At 50.3% G+C, this 21,593-nt stretch overlaps 1 protein-coding gene across 6 annotated transcripts in view; it reads right to left on the minus strand.

Annotated features, from left to right (window-relative positions):
* Positions 1-287: 287 nt before the first annotated feature.
* Positions 288-21,593, minus strand: part of ELOF1 (elongation factor 1 homolog) — a 24,612-nt gene continuing 3,306 nt past the window's right edge. Inside the window, exons 1-5 of one of the 6 annotated variants that reach the window (XM_025369186.1) lie at positions 2,930-3,050; positions 2,711-2,794; positions 1,770-1,903; positions 1,549-1,619; positions 596-1,348 (exon numbers count right to left, since the gene is read on the minus strand). In XM_025369186.1, coding sequence (XP_025224971.1) covers positions 1,284-1,348; positions 1,549-1,619; positions 1,770-1,885 — 252 coding nt within the window. In that variant the 5' untranslated portion in view covers positions 1,886-1,903; positions 2,711-2,794; positions 2,930-3,050 and the 3' untranslated portion in view covers positions 596-1,283. The other 5 variants (XM_025369182.1, XM_025369184.1, XM_025369185.1 and 2 more) reach the window with 5 other exon arrangements.

The following is a 21,593-nucleotide window of genomic DNA, read 5'->3' on the forward strand; positions in this document are numbered from 1 at the left end:
CTTTCATGTTTCCCTTCCCAGTGTCCCTCTTCCACCCACTACCTCCAGGACGGCCTGTGAGCTGGTCCCTCAGCCTGGACTCTGGGCTCACAAGAAGTCAGACTGTAAGTTGTGGAGCCTGGTTTCCTGGGTTCAGATCCCCCGTGCCACTTTCTGGCTGTAGGGTCTTGGGCCAGTGACCTCCTTCACCTCTAGCCTCAGTTTCCTCATCTTTGAACCTGGGGTTAGCTTGGCACCTGCCCCACAGGGTGGCTGTCAGGACACTGGGGTGATGCAGGCAAGGCCAGAGGTCAGCATCTGGCTAGAGGTGGCCCTACAACGTCACCACCTCAGCCTGCCCCTCCCAGAAGCCTCCTCTGACCACCTGTTCTGTCTCACCTACCCCATTTCCTAATATGACTGCTGTAAGCACCTGGCCAGATGTCTGCCTGCTCCACCACCCTGAATGCTTACTGACTGAATAAAATGCTGGGCGGTGTGAAGGGCTGGTCACATGCGCCACCAGGCCACCTCCCAAACGCTGGAACCTCAGGTCCCCTCTCCTTCTTCTGGTGACAAGGCAGACGCAGAACCCAAGACATCACAGACAGCAAGGGATGTGCGCTGGCTGCTTTATTTAAGGGCTTGTGATTGACAGCTGTCCCCACCCCAGCCCTTGCTTCCTCTACAAAAGCAACTGAACACAAAACTGGGCTTCCTTGTTAGCATGGGGAGGGGGGCGGCTCCCTGTCAGGGCCCAGCCCAGGGACCTGGGGAACGGAGGCTTTGAATCCCAGGCCACGGGCACTAGAAGGTGGAGAAGGAGGGCGGGAAGTCCAGTTGAGATGGGCACGGTGCTGGTGAGGAGGCTGGAGAGGTCCAGTTCCAGCCTCTACTGGGCTTCCCTTGTTCAGGATATCAGGAAACAGCCCCCCACTTCCCCCGGGGGGGAGCCAGAGCCCCAAAGCTGGGGGGCCAGGGGCTGAAGAAGGGAACACAGCAAAGGCTTTTGGAGCCAAGAGAGGTCAGTTCAGGCCCCTCAGGCCCAGGAACCCGCCACCACTGCGTATCTATGAACACACACTCACGGCCACCCCAGTGACACGTGCAGCCACACACACACCCACATCCACTCCACACTGGCACACACACCCACTCACACCCACGCCCACTCTACACACGCACACAGAGGGCTGTGACAGCCCAGGACCCACACCCTGGACCCCTGGAATGTCTCTGGACCAGAACCAAACAGCTGGGTCCACAGTAGGCGGGGCTGCTCAGGGGGTGGGTCCTCTGTGTTGCTACTGATTGGCTGCCTCGCAGGCGTCTATCCAATCACTGTACACATCCACGGGTTCTGACAGATCTGAGATGCTTAGGTCAAGGGTGATCATTGGCATTGGAACCCTGCCCTGCACCTTCTCACCCCACATAAATCAGTAGGTGGCACCTGTTCCTCTGGACGGCCTTGGCCCTGCACCAGGGCACACAGTGGGCCAGAGGAGCAGGGTCCGGACTCCAGACCCCTCCCCATCCTCTGGAAAAAGCCCAGGTTTCTAAGGATACACGTTATGGGCGTCTGGAATTCCTCTAGGCACACAGTACAAGAGATGACTCCGGTGTTGCGGGCACGGTCCCTGAAACAGACCAAGAGAAGGGACTGGTGAGCAATGCACCCAGGGCCTGTGGGTGATGACGCCTTCCCCAAGGGAGGCAAGGGGCAGGATGGAGAACAGCGGGGAGGAGGTGGTGGGGAGGATGGATCCCTTGCCCCGTTCCCCACTCACATTTTCACATCACAGGATTTCTCGTGGTTGCAGAAGGGGCAGGTGAACTGGGTCTCGAGGGTGCCCGTCATCTTCTTCTTGGGAGGCGGCTTTCGTTTGGACTTTCTGCGCCCCATGTCTGCAGGTGGATGAGCCTGTGGGGAGTGGCAGATGTCAGTGGTTTGAGGAAACCACGCAGCCCCCCGCTCAATGCTCTAGAAAGCAGGCCGGAAAGAGGGTCTGGGACTTGCACTATGGTCCTGGGGCCTCTGCCCTTGAGCGACGAGGCCCTCAGTCCTGATACAGGAGGAAAATCCCCTGTCCCACTCTGGATGGAAGGGGTGAGCGGAGGCTCTAACCCCGTCTCTCTCACTTACTGCATGACCTGGGCAGGTTACTTAAGCTCTCTGTGCCACAGTTTCCTCATCCATAAAACAGAGACAAGGCCAGACATGGTGGCTCACACCTGTAATTCCAGACAGCACTTTGGGAAGCTAAGGTGAGAGGATCACTTGATGCCAGGAGCTGGATATCAGCCTGGGCAACAGAGTGAGGCCTCATCTCTAAAAAAAAAAAAAAAAAAATTAAAAATTAGCCAGGCCTGGTGGCGCAAGCCTGTAGTCCCAGCTACTTGGGAGGCTGAGATGGGAGGATCGCTTGGGCCCAGGAGTTTCAGGTTTCAGTGAGTTATGATCCAGGCACTGCACTCCAGCCTAGGCAATAGGATGAAACCCTGCATCCAAAAAAAAAAAAAAAAGGAAAAAAGGTCGGGTGTGGTGACTCACGCTTGTAATCCCAGCACTTTAGGAGGCTGAGGCGGGTGGATCACGAGGTCAGGAGTTCGAGACTAGCCTGACCACCATGGTGAAACCCCATCTCTACTAAAAATACAAAAATTAGCTGGGCGTAGTGGCGGGCGTCTATAACCCCAGCTACTCAGGAGGCTGAGGCAGGAGAATCACTTGAGCCCGAGAGGCAGAGATTGCAGTAAGCTGAGCTCACACCACTGCACTCCAGCCTGGGCGACAGACAGCACGAGACTCCATCTCAAAAAAAAAAAAAAAGATTGAAATAAGGTTGCTATCGCGCGAGACTCCGTCTCAAAAAAAAAAAAAAAAGATCGAAATAAGGTTGCTATCGCAGAGGAGACTTGTGAGGCTGACACCAGGAATGGTAAGTACTTTGCACAGAGCTGGCCCATCATCGCTGGCGCCAATACAAGGAAGCCACTGTTCCTGGGGAGGGTGGCCCAAGAGACTCCAAGACAAGCCAGCTGTTCAGGGCTGGGTGGAGCCTAAAAGCCTAGGAGCTGGTGATTCTATACTGGCTGCTCCTCTTGTCAAGGGACATGTAAATACCATCCACGAAGAGTGACACTCAGGGCATCTGATGGCCTCCATCCAGATGACAGACTGCAGGGCAGAGAAGTGGGAACAAGTACCTCCGAGTAGAGGAACACTGTGAAGGATCAGGGGCAGCTGTCTGTCCCCTGGCAGGTGGAGGAGAGAGGAGGGACAGGTGGGAGGGTTCTGGGTGTTTGGATGGATCCTGGGAGCTACTGGGAGCTACAAGGCGTGAAAGGGTAAAGTCACCCTGGGTTTTTGAGGGACTGCAGTGTGAGTCACAATCTGGATGAAGACAAAGGCACAGCCAGGACAGGGTTGTTGGGGTAGAGATGGCAGAGGGCGAGAGAGACAGAGGAGTCATGGCAGCGGAGCGAGTGAGTATGACGAGAGGAGGAAAATCCAGGATGACTCCCAGGTTTGTGGTGGGGACACAGTGGCTAGGGGGAGAAGGTGGCATCATTCTCTGATGTGTAACACAGAGGAAGGACAGGGTTTTGAAGAAAATGATGGGGTTGGGTGGCAGAGGGATATCTAGGAACAGATGTCCAGGAGGCAGGTGGGTGGGGAAACAGCAGCAGTTACCACCGAGCCCAACTCCCCTGCTAGGCACGGTGGTCAGGGCACTGTGCTTGCCATCCCTGAGCCTCCTATGGCGCCTCCTCCAACACACACACACACACACACACACACACACACACACACACACGACTGCTGGTTCTAGCATCGTTCCTCTGTGGCAGGGGAGGTCAGCAGTCTGCCAGGATCTTCCAGAATAAACAGTGGAGTTTCATTCATTATTTGCTGATCACTTCCTATGTAACACCCCCAACTCTTTTTGTTTGTTTGTTTGTTTGTTTTTGAGACGGAGTCTTGCTCTGCCACGCAGGCTGGAGTGCAGTGGTGTGATCTCGACTCACTGCAACTTCCGCCTCCCGGGTTCAGACGATTCTCCTGCCTCAGCCTCCTGAGTAGCTGGGACTACAGGCGTGTCCACTACCACGTGTGGCTAATTTTTTGTATTTTTAGTAGAGACGGGGTTTCACCGTGTTAGCCAGGATGGTCTCGATCTCCTGACCTCGTGATCCGCCCGCCTCGGCCTCCCAAAGTGCTGGGATTACAGGTGTGAGCCACCACACCTGGCCAACACCCCCAGCTCTTAACTGTGATGCTTCCAATTCACTGAGTAAATAGAAGCAATCCAAAGACAGCTCCTAGGACCAACTGATTCAGCCATCCACCCACCCTCTTTATTTATTTAAGAGATGAGGTCTCGCTCTGTTGCCCAGGCTGGAGTGCAGTGGCATGATCACAGCTTGCTGAAGCCTCAATCCTCTGGCCTCAGCCTACCCAGTAGCTGGGACAACAGGCGTGCGCCACCACTCCCAGCTTTGGCATGCCTCCTTTACTATGGAAGTACGTTCCTGCAAAAACAATTTGTTCATTCTGCCCTGGCTCCCATCCCCTTTTCTTTGAGCAACATCAAATTTTCCAGCTCCACTGGATCACTCTCGCACACTTGTTATTACCTCTCTCCTCATTTAAAAAGGGGGAAAAAAAGAAAGTCTCTTCATCCTCTTCCAGCTATGATGCATTTCTTTGCAGACTGTTTTAGTGTACAGCCATCTGCATTCCTGTCCATCTCTCTACGCCCCTTGCCTCCAAACTTAGGTCACTGGTGGCTCCATACTGCAAATCCTAATGGCAGTCTTCCGATTTGAGGGATCCTTCCCCCCCTGAAAGCACATGTGGCTCTCAGGACCCCATGTGCTCCCTGTCCTCTGCCTCACTGGTGGCTCCTGCTAGTCTCCTATGCTCCTGCCTGTCTGCCAACTTTCTCTCATGAAGAGAGCACATGAGTTTGGGCCAGGTGCGGTGGCTCATGCCTGTAATCCCAGCATTTTGGGAGGCCAAGGTGGGCAGATCACAAGGTCAGGAGTTCGAGACCAGCCTGACCAACATGGTGAAACCCCATCTCTCCTAAAAATATAAAATTAGTCAGGCGTGGTGGTGCATACCTGTAATCCCAGCTACTTGGGAGACTGAGGCAGGAGAACCACTTGAACCCAGGAGGCGGAGGTTGCAGTGAGCCGAGGCACTCCAGCCTGGGCAATAGAGCAAAGAGCCCATGATTTTAATTGTTGGATCCTCTCCTTTCTGGCTATAATCACCTACATGAAGATTTCACCCAGTCTTAGGTGCCTGCTCTACACTGAGGACACCTGCTTCTCCAGCCTTGAGTCTGTCCTCTGAATTGCAGACTCTGATCTATCTGCCTCAGTCACTCCTCCACCTGATGTCTAACTTCCACCTAATACTAAATATAACATGTCAGAAACCAATCCCCTGACACTCCAACCTGCTCTTCCACAGTCTTCCTCATCTCAGGTAACAGCAATTCCATCTTTCCAGATAATCAAATCAAAAACGGATTCGGCCGGGTGGTGGCTCACTCCTGTAATCCCAACACTTTGGGAGGCCGAGACGGGCGGATCACGAGGTCAGGAGATCGAAACCATCCTGGCTAACACGGTGAAGCCCCGTCTTTACTAAAAATACAAAAAATTAGACGGGCGTGGTGGCGGGCGCCTGTAGTCCCAGCTACAAGGGAGGCTGAGGCAGGAGAATGGTGTGAACCCGGGAGGCGGAGCTTGCAGTGAGCGGAGATCGCGCCACTGCACTCCAGCCTGGGCGACAGAGCAAGACTCTCCTCTCAAAAAAGAAACAAACAAACAAAAAATACCTTGGATTCATCCTCAATGCCTTTTTCTCTCAGACATCCCTTAGGCGATCCTCCCCCGCCCCTCTACCTCTGAAATATAAATTAGCCGCGGCATCATGCCCAGCTAATTTTTGTATTTTTTGTAGAGACGGGCACCCACCATGTTGCCCAGGCTGGTCTGTAACTCCTGGGCTCAAGCGATACTCCCGCCTCGGCCTCCCAAAGTGCTGGCATCACATGCATGAGCCATCGTGCTCAGCAATAACCACTATTGAATACATCAATCAATCAGTTTGCTTGTAACTCTATCACTTTGGGAGGTCACGCCTGTAATCTCATCACTTTGGGAGGCCCAGGTGGGAAGATCGCTTGAAGCCAGGAGTTCCAGACCAGCCTGGGCAACATAGTGAGACCTCTCATCTCTACAAAATCACAAAAATTAGTCCAGAGTCTGTAGTCCTACCTACTCAGGAAGCTAAAGTGAGAAGCTTGCGCCCAGGAGGTCGAGGCTGCAATGAGCTATGATCGCGCCACTGTACTCCAGCTGGGGAGAGACAGCAAGACTCTGTCTCAAAAAAAAAAAAAAAAAAAAGTCCAAACAAAATCTACGGATGAGCCCCAGGAGCTCATTTTGCCCAGGGACTACAGTCCCCCCATCCCATGAATGGGGTCTGGCGTGCACAAGGACTGCAGAGGCCTCGGCCTGTCCTGTGACAACGTTAAGTCCAAGTGCGCCAAAAGGGGATGGTAGAGGAGTCATCCCCCGAATCTGCTGGGACCCAAGAGGTGGAGGGTTGGCTGTTCCTACAGACTCACTAAGGCTTCGGCATCGCCTCCCGACGGCCGCCCGGAGGAGCCAGGCGTCCCGGTTGTCGCGCTGGGAAGGCTGGGGTCCGGGGAAGTCAGTCTCCCCGACCTGCCTTCCCCCAAGTTCGAGGTCCCAGGAGCCTCCTCCAGGACCCCGTAAACGCACGGAGTCGAGGAACTCCCAGTCCTGCTCGGCCCCAACGCCCTCTCGCACGAGCCGCACCGGCACTCACCTTCCCTAGCTGCGAAAGCTCCCTTCACCCGGGAGACAGTGACTTCCGACTCCTGCCGGAAGCGGAAACCCCTCTCCTCCTTTCAGGTCCTGGCCACCCCTAGCTGGGACAGCCCGGCAAATAGGCCTTGCCTCCTTCGCCGGTGCTTTGAGCGCACGCGTACTCAAATAGGAGCGCTCCGACGGGGGCGCAGTGCGCCTGCGCAAGCGTCGGTGCGTATTTGCCTGTAGCTGCGCGCATTGCAAGTACTTCTGGTCAGCTCCCAAGAACGGCAAGTGAGGAATATGAAATACCCTTATGGCTAAATCAGGGTGAAGGGGAAGCTTGTAAGCTTGGGAGACGCTCTGCTCAAACTAAAAAGTTCAGGTTCTGATCCAGCAGATGAAGAGGGAGGTCTGAGAAGCTGCAGTGCTAACTCGCTCCCAGGTGACTTCCATGCTGCCGATCCGCAGACCATATTTTGAGTGCCCAGATTGTAATAGATGAAGTTGAGTGGACAGGCTGGGGCCAGATTCCATGGAGCCTCGTGGGCCGTGTTAAGGACTTTTATTTTTTATTTTTATTTTATTTTATTTTATTTTTTTGAGACGGAGTCTCACTCTGTCGCCCAGGCTGGAGTGCAATGGCTCGATTTTGGCTCACTGTAACCTCCGCCTCCCAGGTTCAAGTGGTTCTCCTACGTCAGCCTCCCGAGTAGCTGGGATTATAGGCGCCGGTCACCGCGCCACGCTTATTTTTGTAGTTTGTTTTTTTGTGCTTTTTTTTTTTTTTTTTTTTTTTTTTTAGTAGAGATGGGGTCTCACCCTCTTGGCCAGGCTGGTCTTGAACTCCTGATTAGGGGCGTGAGCCACCGCGCCCGGCCAAGGACTTTTATTGGTTTTTGTTTTTGTTTTTTTTCTGAGACAAGGTCTTGCTCTGTCGCCCAGGCTGGAGTGCAGTTGCGTGATCTCGGCTCACTGCAACCTTAGCCTCCCGAGTTCAAGCGATCCTCCTGCCTCAACCTCTTGAGTAGCTGTGATTACAGGTGCGCACCACCATGCCTGGCTAATTTTTGTATTTTTAGTAGAGATGTGGTTTCACCGTGGTGGTCAGGTTGGTCTCAAACTCCTGACCTCAAGTGGTCCACCCGCCTCGGCCTCCCAAATTGTTGGGATTACAGGCGCGAACCACTACGCCCGGCCTGAAAAAGATATTTCAAGATGGAGAGAGAGAGGGATTAGCTGTGTCACATGTCCCCGAGTTGAAGAAGATGAGGAAAGAGAATTGACAGTTGTTTGGCAAGGGTCTGGTCCCTGGAGACCTTGATAACAGCTGTTGCATTAGAGTGTTCAGGAAAATAATTTGTAATGAAATGTATTTCAAATACAGATGCTCCTTGACTTACGATGGAGTTACATCCTGGTAAACCTATCGTAATAAAGTTGAAAAATATTAGAACTGACAACTCAGGGACTGTCTGTAGAGGGATCTCTAGGATATCCCCTAGGGGGCAGTGTTACCCTGGGAACTGTCAAGTGTAACCAGTAGAACTGCCCTCCTGTGAGAGACCCTTTTTCAGTGCTGGTGCAAACTAGAATACACACAGGATGGAATCATACTATACAGTTACTGTGCAACTTGCTATTTCCACTTAATCATCTATACACGTATACCTAACTCTTGTTTTTAGTAGCTACAGAATTCATCGTGCGACTCTGCCATAGTATAATCAACCGTTATCCTACTGATGGACAATTCCTGGACCTTCCTGAGTTTTGCCACTATGATGATGCTGTAAAGGTCCCTGAATCAATATCCCTAAGACTGGATCTTTAGTGAAGCATAGTTTTCAAAAAAACAGCATTTGTGAGTACAGAGTCTCACCCTGGTAATCCCAGCACTTTGGGAGGCCGAGGCGGGAGAACTGCTTGAGCCCAGGAGTTTGAGGCTAGCATGGGCAACATAGTGAAATCCTGTCTCTAAAAATAAAATAAAATAAAATAAAATAAAATAAAATAAAATAACAATAAATGATGGCCAGGCATGGCGGCTCACACCTATAATCCCAGCACTTTTTTGTTTTTGCTTTTTTTTTTTTTTTTTTTTGAGATGGAGTGTCGCTCTGTGGCCCAGACTGGAGTACAGTGGCATGATCTCGGCTCACTGCAATCTCCACCTCCAGATTCAAGCAATTCTCCTGCCTCAGTCTCCTGAGTACCTAGGATTACAGGCATGCACCAACATACCCAGCTAATTTTTGTGTTTTTAGTACAGATGGGGTTTCACCATGTTGGCCAGGCTGGTCTTGAACTCCTGACCTCATGATTTGCCCGCCTTGGCTTCCCAAAGTTCTGAGATTACAGGCATGAACCACTGTACCTGGCGCATCCCAGCACTTTGGGAGGCCAAGATGGGTGGATAACCTGAGATCGGGGGTTCAAGACTAGCCTGACGGCCAGGCGCGGTGGCTCAAGCCTGTAATCCTAGCACTTTGGGAGGGCGAGACGGGCGGATCACGAGGTCAGGAGATCGAGACCATCCTGGCTGACACGGTGAAACCCCGTCTCTACTAAAAAATACAAAAAACTAGCTGGGCGAGGTGGCGGGCGCCTGTAGTCCCAGCTACACGGGAGACTGAGGCAGGAGAATGGCGTAAACCTGGGAGGCGGAGCTTGCAGTGAGCTGAGATCCGGCCACTGCACTCCAGCCCAGGCGACAGAGCAAGACTCTGTCTCAAAAAAAAAAAAAAAAAAGACTAGCCTGACCAACATGGTGAAACCTTGTCTCTACTAAAAATACAAAAATTAGCTGGGCATGATGGCAGGCTCCTGTAATCCCAGCTACTCAGGAGACTGAGGCAGGAGAATCACTTGAACCTGGGAGGCAGAGGTTGCAGTGAGCCAAGTTCACACCACTGCACTCCAGCCTGGGCAACAAGAGCAAAACTCTGTCTCAAAAAAAAAAAAAAAAAAAAAAAAAAAGACATTTGAGTCACAGGATGTATATATCTTTCATTTTGTTAATGATTGCCATATTAGTTTTCTCTTTTTCTGTCCTTTCGTCCCTTCCCTCTCTTACTGCCCTCCTTCCCAGCTTTGTTGGGATGTAATTGACTGAACACAAACTGCTCATATTTAAACCATGCCTGGCTGAAATTGCATGTTTTGACATACAGGTATATCATTAAAACATGTCCATAATCAAGACAATTATTTCCATCACCCTAAGAAACTTCCTCTTACCAGTGGCCGAACATGATGGCTCATGCCTGTAATCCCAGCACTTTGGGAGGCCGAGGTGTGCGAATCACGTGAAGACAGCAGTTTGAGACCAGCCTGGGCAACACGGTGAAACCCCTTGTAGGCTCTACTACAAGTACAAAAATTAGCCAGACTTAGTGGTACATGCCTGTAGTCCCAGCTACTTGGGAGGCTGAGGCTGGAGAATTGCTTGAACCCGAGAGGTGGAGGTTGCAGTGAGCCAAGACTGTGGCATTGCACTCCAGCCTAGGCGACAGATCAAGACTCAGTCTTAGAAAAAAAAAAAAGAAAAAAAAAAAAGAAATTTTCTCTTGCCCTTTTATGCTCTGGCCCCTACTCCAGCCCCTGGCCCTAACTGATTTGTTTGTGGTTCCTATAACTTTGTCTTTTTCAGAAAGTCGTATAAGCTGACTCAGACAATGTGTAGCCTTTTGGGTTGGGCTTCTTTCCCCAGCATATGATGTTTGAAACTCACTCATTTTCCCAGCACTTTGGGAGGCCAAGGCGGGTGGATTGCTTGAGGTCAGAAGTTCAAGACCAGCCTGGCCAACATGGTAAAACCCCGTCTCTACTAAAAATACAAAAATTAGCCAGGCCTGTTGGTGTGTGCCTGTAATCCCAGTTACTTGGGAGGCTGAGGCAGGAGAATCACTTGAACCCAGGAGACAGAGGTTGCAGTGAGCTGGGATCACGCTACTGCACTCCATCCTGGGCGACAGAGCCAGACTCTGTCTCAAAAAAAAAAAAAAAAAAGGAAAAAAAGAAAGTCACTCGTGTTGTTGGATGTGTCAGTGGTTTGTTTCTTTTTGTTTTCTTTTAAGATGGAGTCTCCCTCTGTCACCCAGACTGGAGTACAGTGGCACCATCACAATTCACTGTAGCCTCAACTTCCCAGGCTCCAGCAATCCTCCCACCTCAGCTTCCCGAGTAGCTGTGATTACACCTGTGCACCACCGCGCCCAGCCAATTTTTGTATTTTTTTAAAGACAAGGTTTTGCCATGTTGTCCAGGCTGGTCTCGAACTCCTGGACTCAAGCAGTCCACCTGCCTTTGCCTCTCAAAGTGCTTGGATTATAGGCATGAGCCATGGTGCCTGGCCTTGTTTCTTTTTATTATTCAGTTGTTTTCTGTTATATGAATGTCCCACACTTTATCTTTTCACCTGTCAGTGACCTGTTTTTGCATTGTTGCTGGTGTTGAGCAATTATTAGAGCTGCCATGAACCATCTCTTTCATTCTGAGCGTGGCAGATGACGCCACTCCAAAATATGCCACTTTGGTATATGGATTGTTTTGAGCTAAGGGTACTTGAAAAACAGCAGGTACAGGAAAAGCACTCTGGCTTCCCTCTTTTCTCTGGCAAAGGAGATAACCCCCCCCCCCCATATGGAAGATGCCCTCCCCATCCGAAAGTAAAATTCTTTTTTTTTTTATTTTTTTTTTTATTTTTTTTTTTATTTTTTTAAATTTATTTATTATTATTATACTGTAAGTTGTAGGGTACATGTGCATAACGTGCAGGTTTGTTACATATGTATACTTGTGCCTTGTTGGTGTGCTGCACTTTTTTTTATTTTTTAAGACAGGGTCTCATCCTGTTGCAGGCTGGAGTGAAGTGGTGTGATCTCGGCTCACTGCAGCCTCCACCTCCAAGTCTTTTGTTGTTGTTTTGTTTTTGTTTGTTTGTTTTTTGTTTTTTGAGACAGAGTCATAGCCCAGGCCGGAGTGCAGTGGCCTGATCTTGGCTCACTGCAAGCTCTGCCTCCCGGGCTCACACCATTCTCCTGCCTCACCCTCCCGAGTAGCTGAGACCACAGGCGCCCGCCACCACGCCCGGTTAAATTTTTTTTTTTTTTTTTTTGAGACGGAGTCTGGCTCTGTCGCCCGGGCTGGAGTGCAGTGGCCGGATCTCGGCTCACTGCAAGCTCCGCCTCCCGGGTTTACGCCATTCTCCTGCCTCAGCCTCCTGAGTAGCTGGGACTACAGGCGCCCGCCACTGCGCCCGGCTAATTTTTTGTATTTTTTAGTAGAGACGGGGTTTCACCGTGTTAGCCAGGATGGTCTTGATCTCCTGACCTCGTGATCCGCCCGCCTCGGCCTCCCAGAGTGCTGGGATTACAGGCGTGAGCCACTGCGCCCGGCCCCGGTTAAATTTTTGGTTTTTTTTTGTTTTTTTTTTTAGTAGAAATGGGGTTTCACTGTGTTAGCCAGGATGGTCTCAATCTCCTGACCTCGTGATCCGCCCACCTCAGCCTCCCAAAGTGCTGGGATTATAGGCCTAAGCCACCGCGCCCGGCCTCCACCTCCTAGTCTCAAGCAATCCTCTCACCTTATCCCCAAAATAGCTGGGATCACAGGCACGCACCACCATGCCAAGCTAATTTTTTGTAGTTTTGGTAGACACAGAGTTTCACTAAGTTGCCCAGGCTGGTCTCCAACTCCTGAGCTCAAGTGATCCACCTGCCTCTGCCTCCCAAAGTGCTGGGATTACAGGCCTGAGCCACCGCACGCAGCCCTAGAGCATAAAATTCTTATCACCAGAAGACAGGGAGTCAAAGCTGAGGAAAAAAATGTACAAACAAACCTTGTTAAACAAACCCTTATTTTTCTAGTCATTTTTCCACCAGTAACTGCCCTAGCCCAAACCCCTTTGGCTTGTCACATTTTCATAATTTACTACCCTTTTAAAACTTTATTTATATTTATTTATAATTTTAAAATTTATTTATGTATTTATTTAGAGATGGGGTCTTACTCTGCTGCCCAGGCTGGAGTACAGTGGCACAATCATAGCTGACTGCAGCCTCAAACTCCTGGGCTCAAGCGAGCCTCCCACATCAGCCTCCTGAGTACCTGGGACTACAAATGCATGCCATCCAGCTAATTTTATTTTTTGTTGTTTTAGAGATGGGGTCTCCCTGTGTTGTCCAGGCTGTTCTTGAACTCCTGGGCCCAAGCAATCCTCCCACCTTGGCCTCCCAAAATGTTGGAATTACTAGTGTAAGCCACCACACCCATCTATAATTTACTACTCTTTTTTTTTTTTTTTGAGATGGAGTCTGACTCTGTTGCCCAGGCTGGAGTCCAGTGGTGTGATCTCAGCTTACTGCAATCTTTGCCTCCCAGGTTCAAGTGATTCTCCTGCCTCAGCCTCCCGAGTAGCTGGAATTACAGGTATGTGCCACCACACCCAGCTAATTTTTGTATTTTTAGTAGAGACAGGGTTTCTACATGTTGATCAGGCTGGTCTCAAGCTCCCAACCTCAGGTGATCTGCCCGCCTTGGCCTCTCAAAGTATTGGGATTACAGGCATGAGCCACCGCGCCCATCCATAATTTTCTACTGTTTGTCCAATACAGTAAATAAGTGTTTGACTCTAACTGCCTCTTTGGGTCTTCAATTCCTTTTCAGGACTCCCGTGTACCCTAGAACTTACGTTAAATACGTTTCTGTGCTTTTCTCCTATTAATTGATCAAACGTTAGTTTAATTCTTAGGCCCAGCCAGAGATGTAAGAGTGTAAGGGAGAAATCTTGCCTTCCCTCCACAGGTCTTTGTATGAATGTTCATTTTCATCTTTCCCTGTGATCGCTTGCTTGCTTGATTGATTTTGAGACAGGGTCTCGTTCTGTGTACAGTGTACAGTGGCATGATCATGACTCACTGCAGCCTTGACCTCCCAGGTTCAAGTGATCCCCAGCCCCTGCCCCACCCTTTCAACCCCACCCTCTCAACCCCCTGAGTATCTGGAACTACAGATAAGCACCTCCGTGCCTGTTTAATTTTTTTTTTTTTTTTTGAGACAGAATTTCCTTCTTGTTGCCCAGGCTGGAGTGCAATGGTGATATCTCGGCTCACAGCAACCCTGCCTCCCGGGTTCAAGCCATTCTCCTGCCTCAGCCTCTGGAGTAGATGGGATTACAGGCATGTACCACCACACCTGGCTAATTTTGTATTTTTAGTAGAGATGGGGTTTCTCCATGTTGGTCAGGCTGGTCTCGAACTCCGGACCTCAGGTGATCCACCTGCCTCGGCCTCCCAAAGTGCTGGGATTATAGATGTGAGCCACACCGTGCCTGGCTAATTTTTTTTGGGGGGAGGGGGTAGAAATGGGGTTTACTGTGTTGCTCAGGCTGGTCTTGAACTCCTAGGCTCAAGCAATCCGCCCACCTTGGCCTCCCAAAGTGCTGGGATTACAGGCGTGAGCCACCACATCCTACCTCCCTGAAATAGTTGATTCCTTCAGACTTTATTTTTGTGTATGGTCTAAGGTAGGGTTCAGGTTTTGTCTCATTCCAGTGCGAACTGACAAGGCAAATAACACCTCCTTTCCCATGAAGTTGCCATGCCACCTTGAACCTATATTATGTTCTTATATAAATCTTCCTGAATTTGTTCTTGGATTCCCTCTCAGTATTTTCCTGAGTCAATGCTGTATTGTTTTTGTATTTGTTTCTACTTTCTCTCTTGATATTTTCCTGAGCCAATGTCTTTTTTGTTTGCTTGTTTGTTTGTTTGTTTGTTGCTTTTTTATTTTAGAGACAGGATCTCACCCCGTCATCCAGGCTCAGGCTGGAATGCCGTGGTGTGATCATTGCTCACTGTAGCCTCCACCTCCCGGGCTTGAGGGATCTTCCCACCTCAGCCTCCTGAATAGCTGGAACTACAGGCGTACACCTCCACGCCTGGTGAATCTAAGTATTTTTTTAAGAGATGGGGCCGGGCGCGGTGGCTCACGCCTGTAATCCCAGCACTTTGGGAGGCCGAGACGGGCGGATCACAAGGTCAGGAGATCGAGACCATCCTGGCTAACAAAAAAATAGCCGGGCGAAGTGGCGGGCGCCTGTAGTCCCAGCTACTCGGGAGGCTGAGGCAGGAGAATGGCGTCAACCCGGGAGGCGGAGCTTGCAGTGAGCTGAGATCCGGCCACTGCACTCCAGCCTGGGCGACAGAGCGAGACTCCGTCTCAAAAAAAAAAAAAAAAAAGAGATGGGGCCTTGCTGTGTTGCCCAGGCTGGTCTTGAATTCCTGGCCTCAAGTGATCCTCACATCTCAGCCTTCCAAAGTGCTGGGATTACAGGTATGAGCCACCACACCTTACCCTGAGTCAATGTCAATGTCTTTTTTTTTTTTTTGAGACAGTGTCTTGCTCTGTCACCCAAGCTGGAGTGCAGTGGTGCAATCTCAGCTCACTACAGCCTCTGCCTCCAGGGTTCCGGTGATGATTCTCGTGCCTCAGCAGCCTCCCGAGTAGCTGGGATTACGGGCGCCCACCACTATACCTGGCTAATTTCTGTATTTTTAGTAGAGACGGGGTTTTGCTACGTTTGCCAGGCTGATCTCGAACTCCTGACCCCAGGTGATCCACCCGCCTCAGCCTCCCAAAGTCCTGGGATTACAGGCGTGAGCCACCACATCTGACCCTGAGCCAATGTCTTACTGTTTTGATGACAGTATGTTTTGCTGTTTGGTAAGGCAGGTATCTCACCTTCTTATTCATGATTCTTGGCCTGGGATGCTGTTTAGGAAGTGCACATGGCCTGGGTGTCAAGTGACAGACTGCCTACTGGCTGTATGAGAATCCCAGCCTCTAGTTTGACAAGTAGAGTGGCAAGATGATAGTATCTGTGACAGCTGAAATCAGGAGTGGTTGGTTGCTCAGGAGGTTTGAGAAGAGATGAAACCCTGCCGCTTGCCTGAGGGACTCTCCTGTCTTGTTTCTTGCAGGTTAAAAGGCATCTTTCCAAAAATGGCTGAACCTGGTGTGGTGGCTCTGCCTGTAATCCCAGCATTTTGGGAGACCGAAGTGAGAGGATCACTTGAGGCCAGGAGTTCAAGACCAGTTTGGGCAACCTAGGGAGACTCCATATCTTTTTTTTTTTTTTTTTTGAGATGGAGTCTTGCCCTGTCGCCCAGGCTGGAGTGCAGTGGTGCAATCTCAGCTCACTGCAAGCTCCGCTTCCTGGGTTCACGCCATTCTCCTGCCTCAGCCTCCCGAGTAGCTGGGACTACAGGCACCCGCCACCACATCCAGCTAATTTTTTTTTTTTTTGTATTTTCGGTAGAGACGGGATTTCACTGTGTTAGCCAGGATGGTCTCTATCTCCCGACCTTGTGATCCGCCCACCTCAGCCTCCCAAACTACTGGGATTACAGATGTGAGCCACCGCACCTGGCCCGGGCTGGAGTGCAGTGGCCGGATCTCAGCTCACTGCAAGCTCTGTCTCCCAGATTTATGCCATTCCTCCGCCTCAGCCTCCCGAGTAGCTGGGACTACAGGCGCCCGCCACCTCGCCCAGCTAGTTTTTTGTATTTTTTTTTTTTAGTAGAGACGGGGTTTCACTGTGTTAGCCAGGATGGTCTCGATCTCCTGACCTCGTGATCCGCCCGTCTCGGCCTCCCAAAGTGCTGGGATTACAGATTACAGGCTTGAGCCACCGCGCCCGGCCTTTTTTTTTTTTTTTTTTTGGAGGCAGAATCTCAGTCTATTGCCCAGACTGGAGTGCAGTCATGCGATCTCGACTTACTGCAACTTCCACCTCCCAAGTTCAAGCAGTTCTCCCACCTTAGGCTCCCAAGTATCTAGGGTTACAGGTGCGCACCACAGTGCCTAGCTAAGTTTTGTATTTTTGGGTAGAGGAGGAGTTTCACCATGTTGACCAGGCTAGTCTCGAACTCCTGACTTCAGGTGATCCACCCACCTTGGCCTCCCAAAGTGCTGGGATTACAAGCATGATACACCATGCCTGGCCCCCATTTCNTTTTTTTTTTTTTTTTTTTTTTTGAGACGGAGTCTCGCTCTGCCGCCCAGGCTGGAGTGCAGTGGCCGGATCTCAGCTCACTACAAGCTCCGACTCCCGGGTTCACGCCATTCTCCTGCCTCAGCCTCCCGAGTAGTTGGGACTACAGGCGCCCGCCACCGCGCCCGGCTAGTTTTTTGTATTTTTTAGTAGAGACAGGGTTTCACCGTATTCGCCAGGATGGTCTCGATCTTCTGACCTCGTGATCCGCCCGTCTCGGCCTCCCAAAGTGCTGGGATTACAGGCTTGAGCCACCGCGCCCGGCCCCCCATTTCTTAAAATAAATAAATTAGGCTGGGTGTGGTGGTTCATGGCTGTAATCCCAGCACTTTGGGAAGCCAAGGTGGGCAGATTGCTTGAGCCCAGGAGTTTAAGACCAACGTGGACAAAGTGATAAAACCCTGTGTCTACAAAAAATACAAAAATTGGCTGGGCGCAGTGGCTCACATCTACTAAAATACACTTCTGATCCTGGCCCATGAGGCAGGGGCCAGAATCATCCTTGCTTCTCAGAGGATATTACAGAAGCTCAGACAGGTTTTTGTGGGTTTTTTTTTTTTTTTTTTTTTTTGTACAATATTTATCTTAGATCGGATGGATTAACCACTGTGGTCAAGGTCATTTCTAGGAAGTAGCAGTCCCTCAATCTTAACCACAACAGTCTAGGGAGGTCACAGCCACCCTGTCTCTTCTCACTGACTCAGAGGCACCAGGCAGGCAGGAGTCTGAATCAGAGGTCACCATCAGAGCCCAAAGACCCCGTTCCCACGGCCCAGAGCACAGAAAGAAGAAGTGACACATCCAATGTCACACAAAGACTGAGTGGCAGGGGAAGGGGGATTGTAACTCAGGCTCCCTCCTTTGCATTAGCCAGATACTTCTACCAAGCATCAAGAACCAAAGCTCTGTGCCAGGCAACTGGGAACCCAAGGACGCCGGGAGGAATAAATCAGGGTGGGCGCTGGCCCTCAGGCAGCCTCTGTCTTGCTGAGGAGACAACACCAGTCAGTACTCAGCCATCTTAATTAATTATTTTATTATTTTATTTTATTTTATTTTATTGTTTTCTCTTTTTTTTCTTTTTCTTTTCTTTCGAGACAGGGTCTCACTCTGTTGCCCAGGCTGTCAGGCTGAAGTACAGTTGTGCTATCACAGCTCACTGCAACTTCCGTCTCTGGGGCTCAAGCAATCCTGCACAGCTGGGACTACAGGCATACACCACCACACCCGGCTAATTGTCTTTTTTTTTTTTTTTTTTCTTTTTTAGATGGAGTCTTTCTCTGTCGCCCAGGCTGGAGTGCAGTGGTACGACCTTGGCCCACTGCAACCTCCACCTTCTGGGTTCAAGCCATTCTCCTGTCTCAGCCTCCTGAGTAGCTGGAATTATAGGTGCCCACCACCATGTTGGCTAATTTTTGTATTTTTAGTGGAGACAGTGTTTTGCCATGTTGACCAGGCTGGTCTCGAACTCCTGATCTCAAGTGATCTGCCCACCTCAACCTCCCAAAGTGTTGGGATTACAGGTGTGAGCCACCACACCTGCCCAGGATTGCATTCTGGAAGGATAACTGCTTAATTATAACAGTGGGCCAGACATGATGGCTCACACCTGTAATCCTGCATTTTGGGAGGCTAAGGAAGAAGGATCCCTTGAGATCAGGGGTTTGAGACCAGCCTAGGCAACATAGCAAGATCCTGTCTCTACAAAACACACACACACACAAAATTAGCCAACAGTGGTGGAATGAAGCTGTGGTCCCAGCCACTCAGGAGGCATAGGCAAGAGGATAGCTTGAGCCCAGGAGGTGGAGACTGCAGTGAGCTACGATTGCACCACTGCACTCCAGGCTGGGCAACAGAGTGAGACACTGTTTCAAAAAAAACCAAAAAATTATAACAGTAACACATACACCTTGTAACAAATTCAACAATAGTGACATCTACAAAGTAGCAAATGATACCAAGATACACACATGCACACATAAAGTAACAAATGAGCCAGGTGCAGTGACTCATGCCTATAATCTCAGCACTCTGGGAGGCCGAGGCAGGTGGATCACCTGAGGTTGGGAGTTCAAGATCAGCCTGACCAACATGGAGAAACCCTGTCTCTACTAAAAAATACAAAATTAGCCAGGCATGGTGGCACACGCCTGTAATCCCAGCTACCCAGGAGGCTGAGGCAGGAGAATCGCTTGAATCCTGGAGGCAGAGGTTGCTGTGAGCTGAGATTGCGCCACTGCACTCCAGCCTGGACAACAAGGGCGAAACTCCGTCTCAAAAAAAAAAAAAAAAAAAAAAAAAGTAAAATAACAAATGAAAGGTGACAATTTCACCAAGTGCCTCTCCCCAGAAGTAACCTCAGTTACTTTTTTTTTTTTTTTTTTGAGACAGAGTCTCCCAAACTGGAGTGCAGTGGCATGATCACAGCTCACTGCAGGATCCCCTTCCCAGACTAGAACGATTCTCCTGCCTCAACCTCCCAAGTAGCTGGGATTATAGGCGTGCATCACCAGGCCTGACTAATTATTTTGTATTTTTTAGTAGAGGTGGGTTTTTGCCATGTTGGCCAGGCTGGTCTTGAACTCCTGTCCTCAAGTGATCTGCCTGCCCCCACCTCCTAAAGTGCTGGGATTACAGGCGTAAGCCACTGCGCTCAGCCCTGTTACATTTTGTTCTAGGCAAGCAGCTGGAGCCAAACAATTGGGTCCCTGCCATGTAGCAGTTGCAAGTGGCGGTTGAGGGTGGGCCAAAGGAAGGGTTCCTGTGCCTTGCCTAGTGCTGGTGACTTGGGTTGCCTCGGGGTGGGTATTACTTAACTCTCCCTCAGAGGGGAACTGTGTTCCCCTGCAGCTGTCACATCAGGTCTAGCACTCCACTTTCAGTGTTTATGAAAGAAACAGGCCCTGAGATATTTTTTTTTTTTTTTTTTTTTCCTGAAACAGAGTCTCACTCTGTTTCCCAGGCTGGAGTGCAGTGATGTGATCTCGGCTCACTGCAACCTCCGCCTCCTGGGTTCAAGGATTATCCTGCCTCAACCTCCTGAGTAGCTGGGATTACAGGCACGTGCCACCACACCCAGCTAATTTTTTTGTATTTTTAGTAGAGACAGGGTTTCACCATGTTGGCCAGGCTGGTCTTCAACTCCTGACCTCAGGCGATCTGCCTGCCTCGGCCTCCCAAAGTGCTGGGATTACAGGTGTGACCCACTGTGCCTGGCCCTGAGATAATTCTGCTTCTAGAAGTTTTCTTACACATTACTTTTACAGCATTGGTCCAGGTACCACCACTGCAGCCTTGTTGATAAGAGGGAAATAATTATTATTTAATCTATTTATTTAGAGACAGAGTCTCGCTCTGTTGCTCAGTCTGGAGTGCAGTGGCACGATATCAGCTCACTGCCAACCTCCACCTCCTGATTCAAGCAATTCTCCTGTCTCAGCCTCCCAAGTAGCTGGGACTACAAGCACACGCCACCATGCCCAGCTAATTTTTGTATTTTTAATAGAGTTGGGGTTTCACCATATTGGTCAGGCTGGTCTTAAACTCCTGACCTCAGTTGATCCACCTGCCTCACCCTCTCAAAGTGTTGGGATTACAGGCGTGAGCCACTGTGCCCGGCCTAGAAGGAAAGATGTAAAAAGACCACAGCTGGGCGCCATGGCTCACGCCTGTAATCCCAGCACTTTGGGAGGCCGAAGTGGGTGGATCACGAGGTCAGGAGTTCAAGACCAGCCTGGCCAAGATGGTGAAATTCCATCTCTACTAAAAATACAAAAATTAGCCAGGCGTGGTGGTGGGCTCCTGTAATCCCAGCTACTTGGGAGGCTGAGGCAGAGAATTGCTTGAACCCAGGAGGCGGAGGTTGCAGTGAGCCAAGATCTCGCCACTGCACTCCTGCTTGGGGGACAGAGCGAGACTCTGTCTCAAAAAAAAAAAAAAAAAAAAAAAAAAGACCTCAACGAGGCTGAGCACTTTGGCTCACGCCTGCAATCCCAGCACTTTGGGAGGTTGAGGCAGGAGGATCACTTGACCCTGGAAATTTGAGGCTGCAGTGAGCTATGATCCCGCCATTGTACTCTAGTCTGAGTGACAGAGCAAGATTCTGTCTCTCAAAACAACCCCAAACCAATAAAATCCTGCAGGGGGCACTAGCAAGGAGCCAGTGACATAAGGCAGAAGCTTCGTAGCTGTCAAAAAGAAGGGCAATCTTGTTCCTTTTCCCTGGGAATCCTGCAAACATGTCTGCCACATAGGTAATGCATGGACAAGGTCATTTGTTATGGCATTGAGGACTGTGAAATTGTTGGGAGTGTTACAGGAAAGGGGTCTCGATCCAGACAGACCCCAAGAGAGCATTCTTGGATCTTACGCAAGAAAGAATTCAGGACTGGGCATGGTGGCTCAAGGCTGTAATCCCAGCACTTTGGGAGGCCAAGGCAGGTGAATCACCTGAAGTCAGGAGTTCAAGACCAGCCTGGCCAACATGGTGCAACCCCGTCTCTGCTAAAAATACAAAATTAGCCAGGCGTGGTGGTGGGGGCCTGTAATCCCAGCTACTTGGGAGGCTGAGGCAGGAGAATTGCTTAATCAGTTGAACCCAGGAGGTGGAGGTTGCAGTGAGCTGAGATTGCGCCCCTGTACTCCAACCTGGGTAACAGTGAGAGACTCCATCTCGAAAAAGAAAAAGAAAAAAAAAAAA

The sequence above is a fragment of the Theropithecus gelada genome, chromosome 19 (genome assembly GCF_003255815.1).
Source record: "Theropithecus gelada isolate Dixy chromosome 19, Tgel_1.0, whole genome shotgun sequence".
NCBI lineage: Eukaryota > Metazoa > Chordata > Mammalia > Primates > Cercopithecidae > Theropithecus > Theropithecus gelada.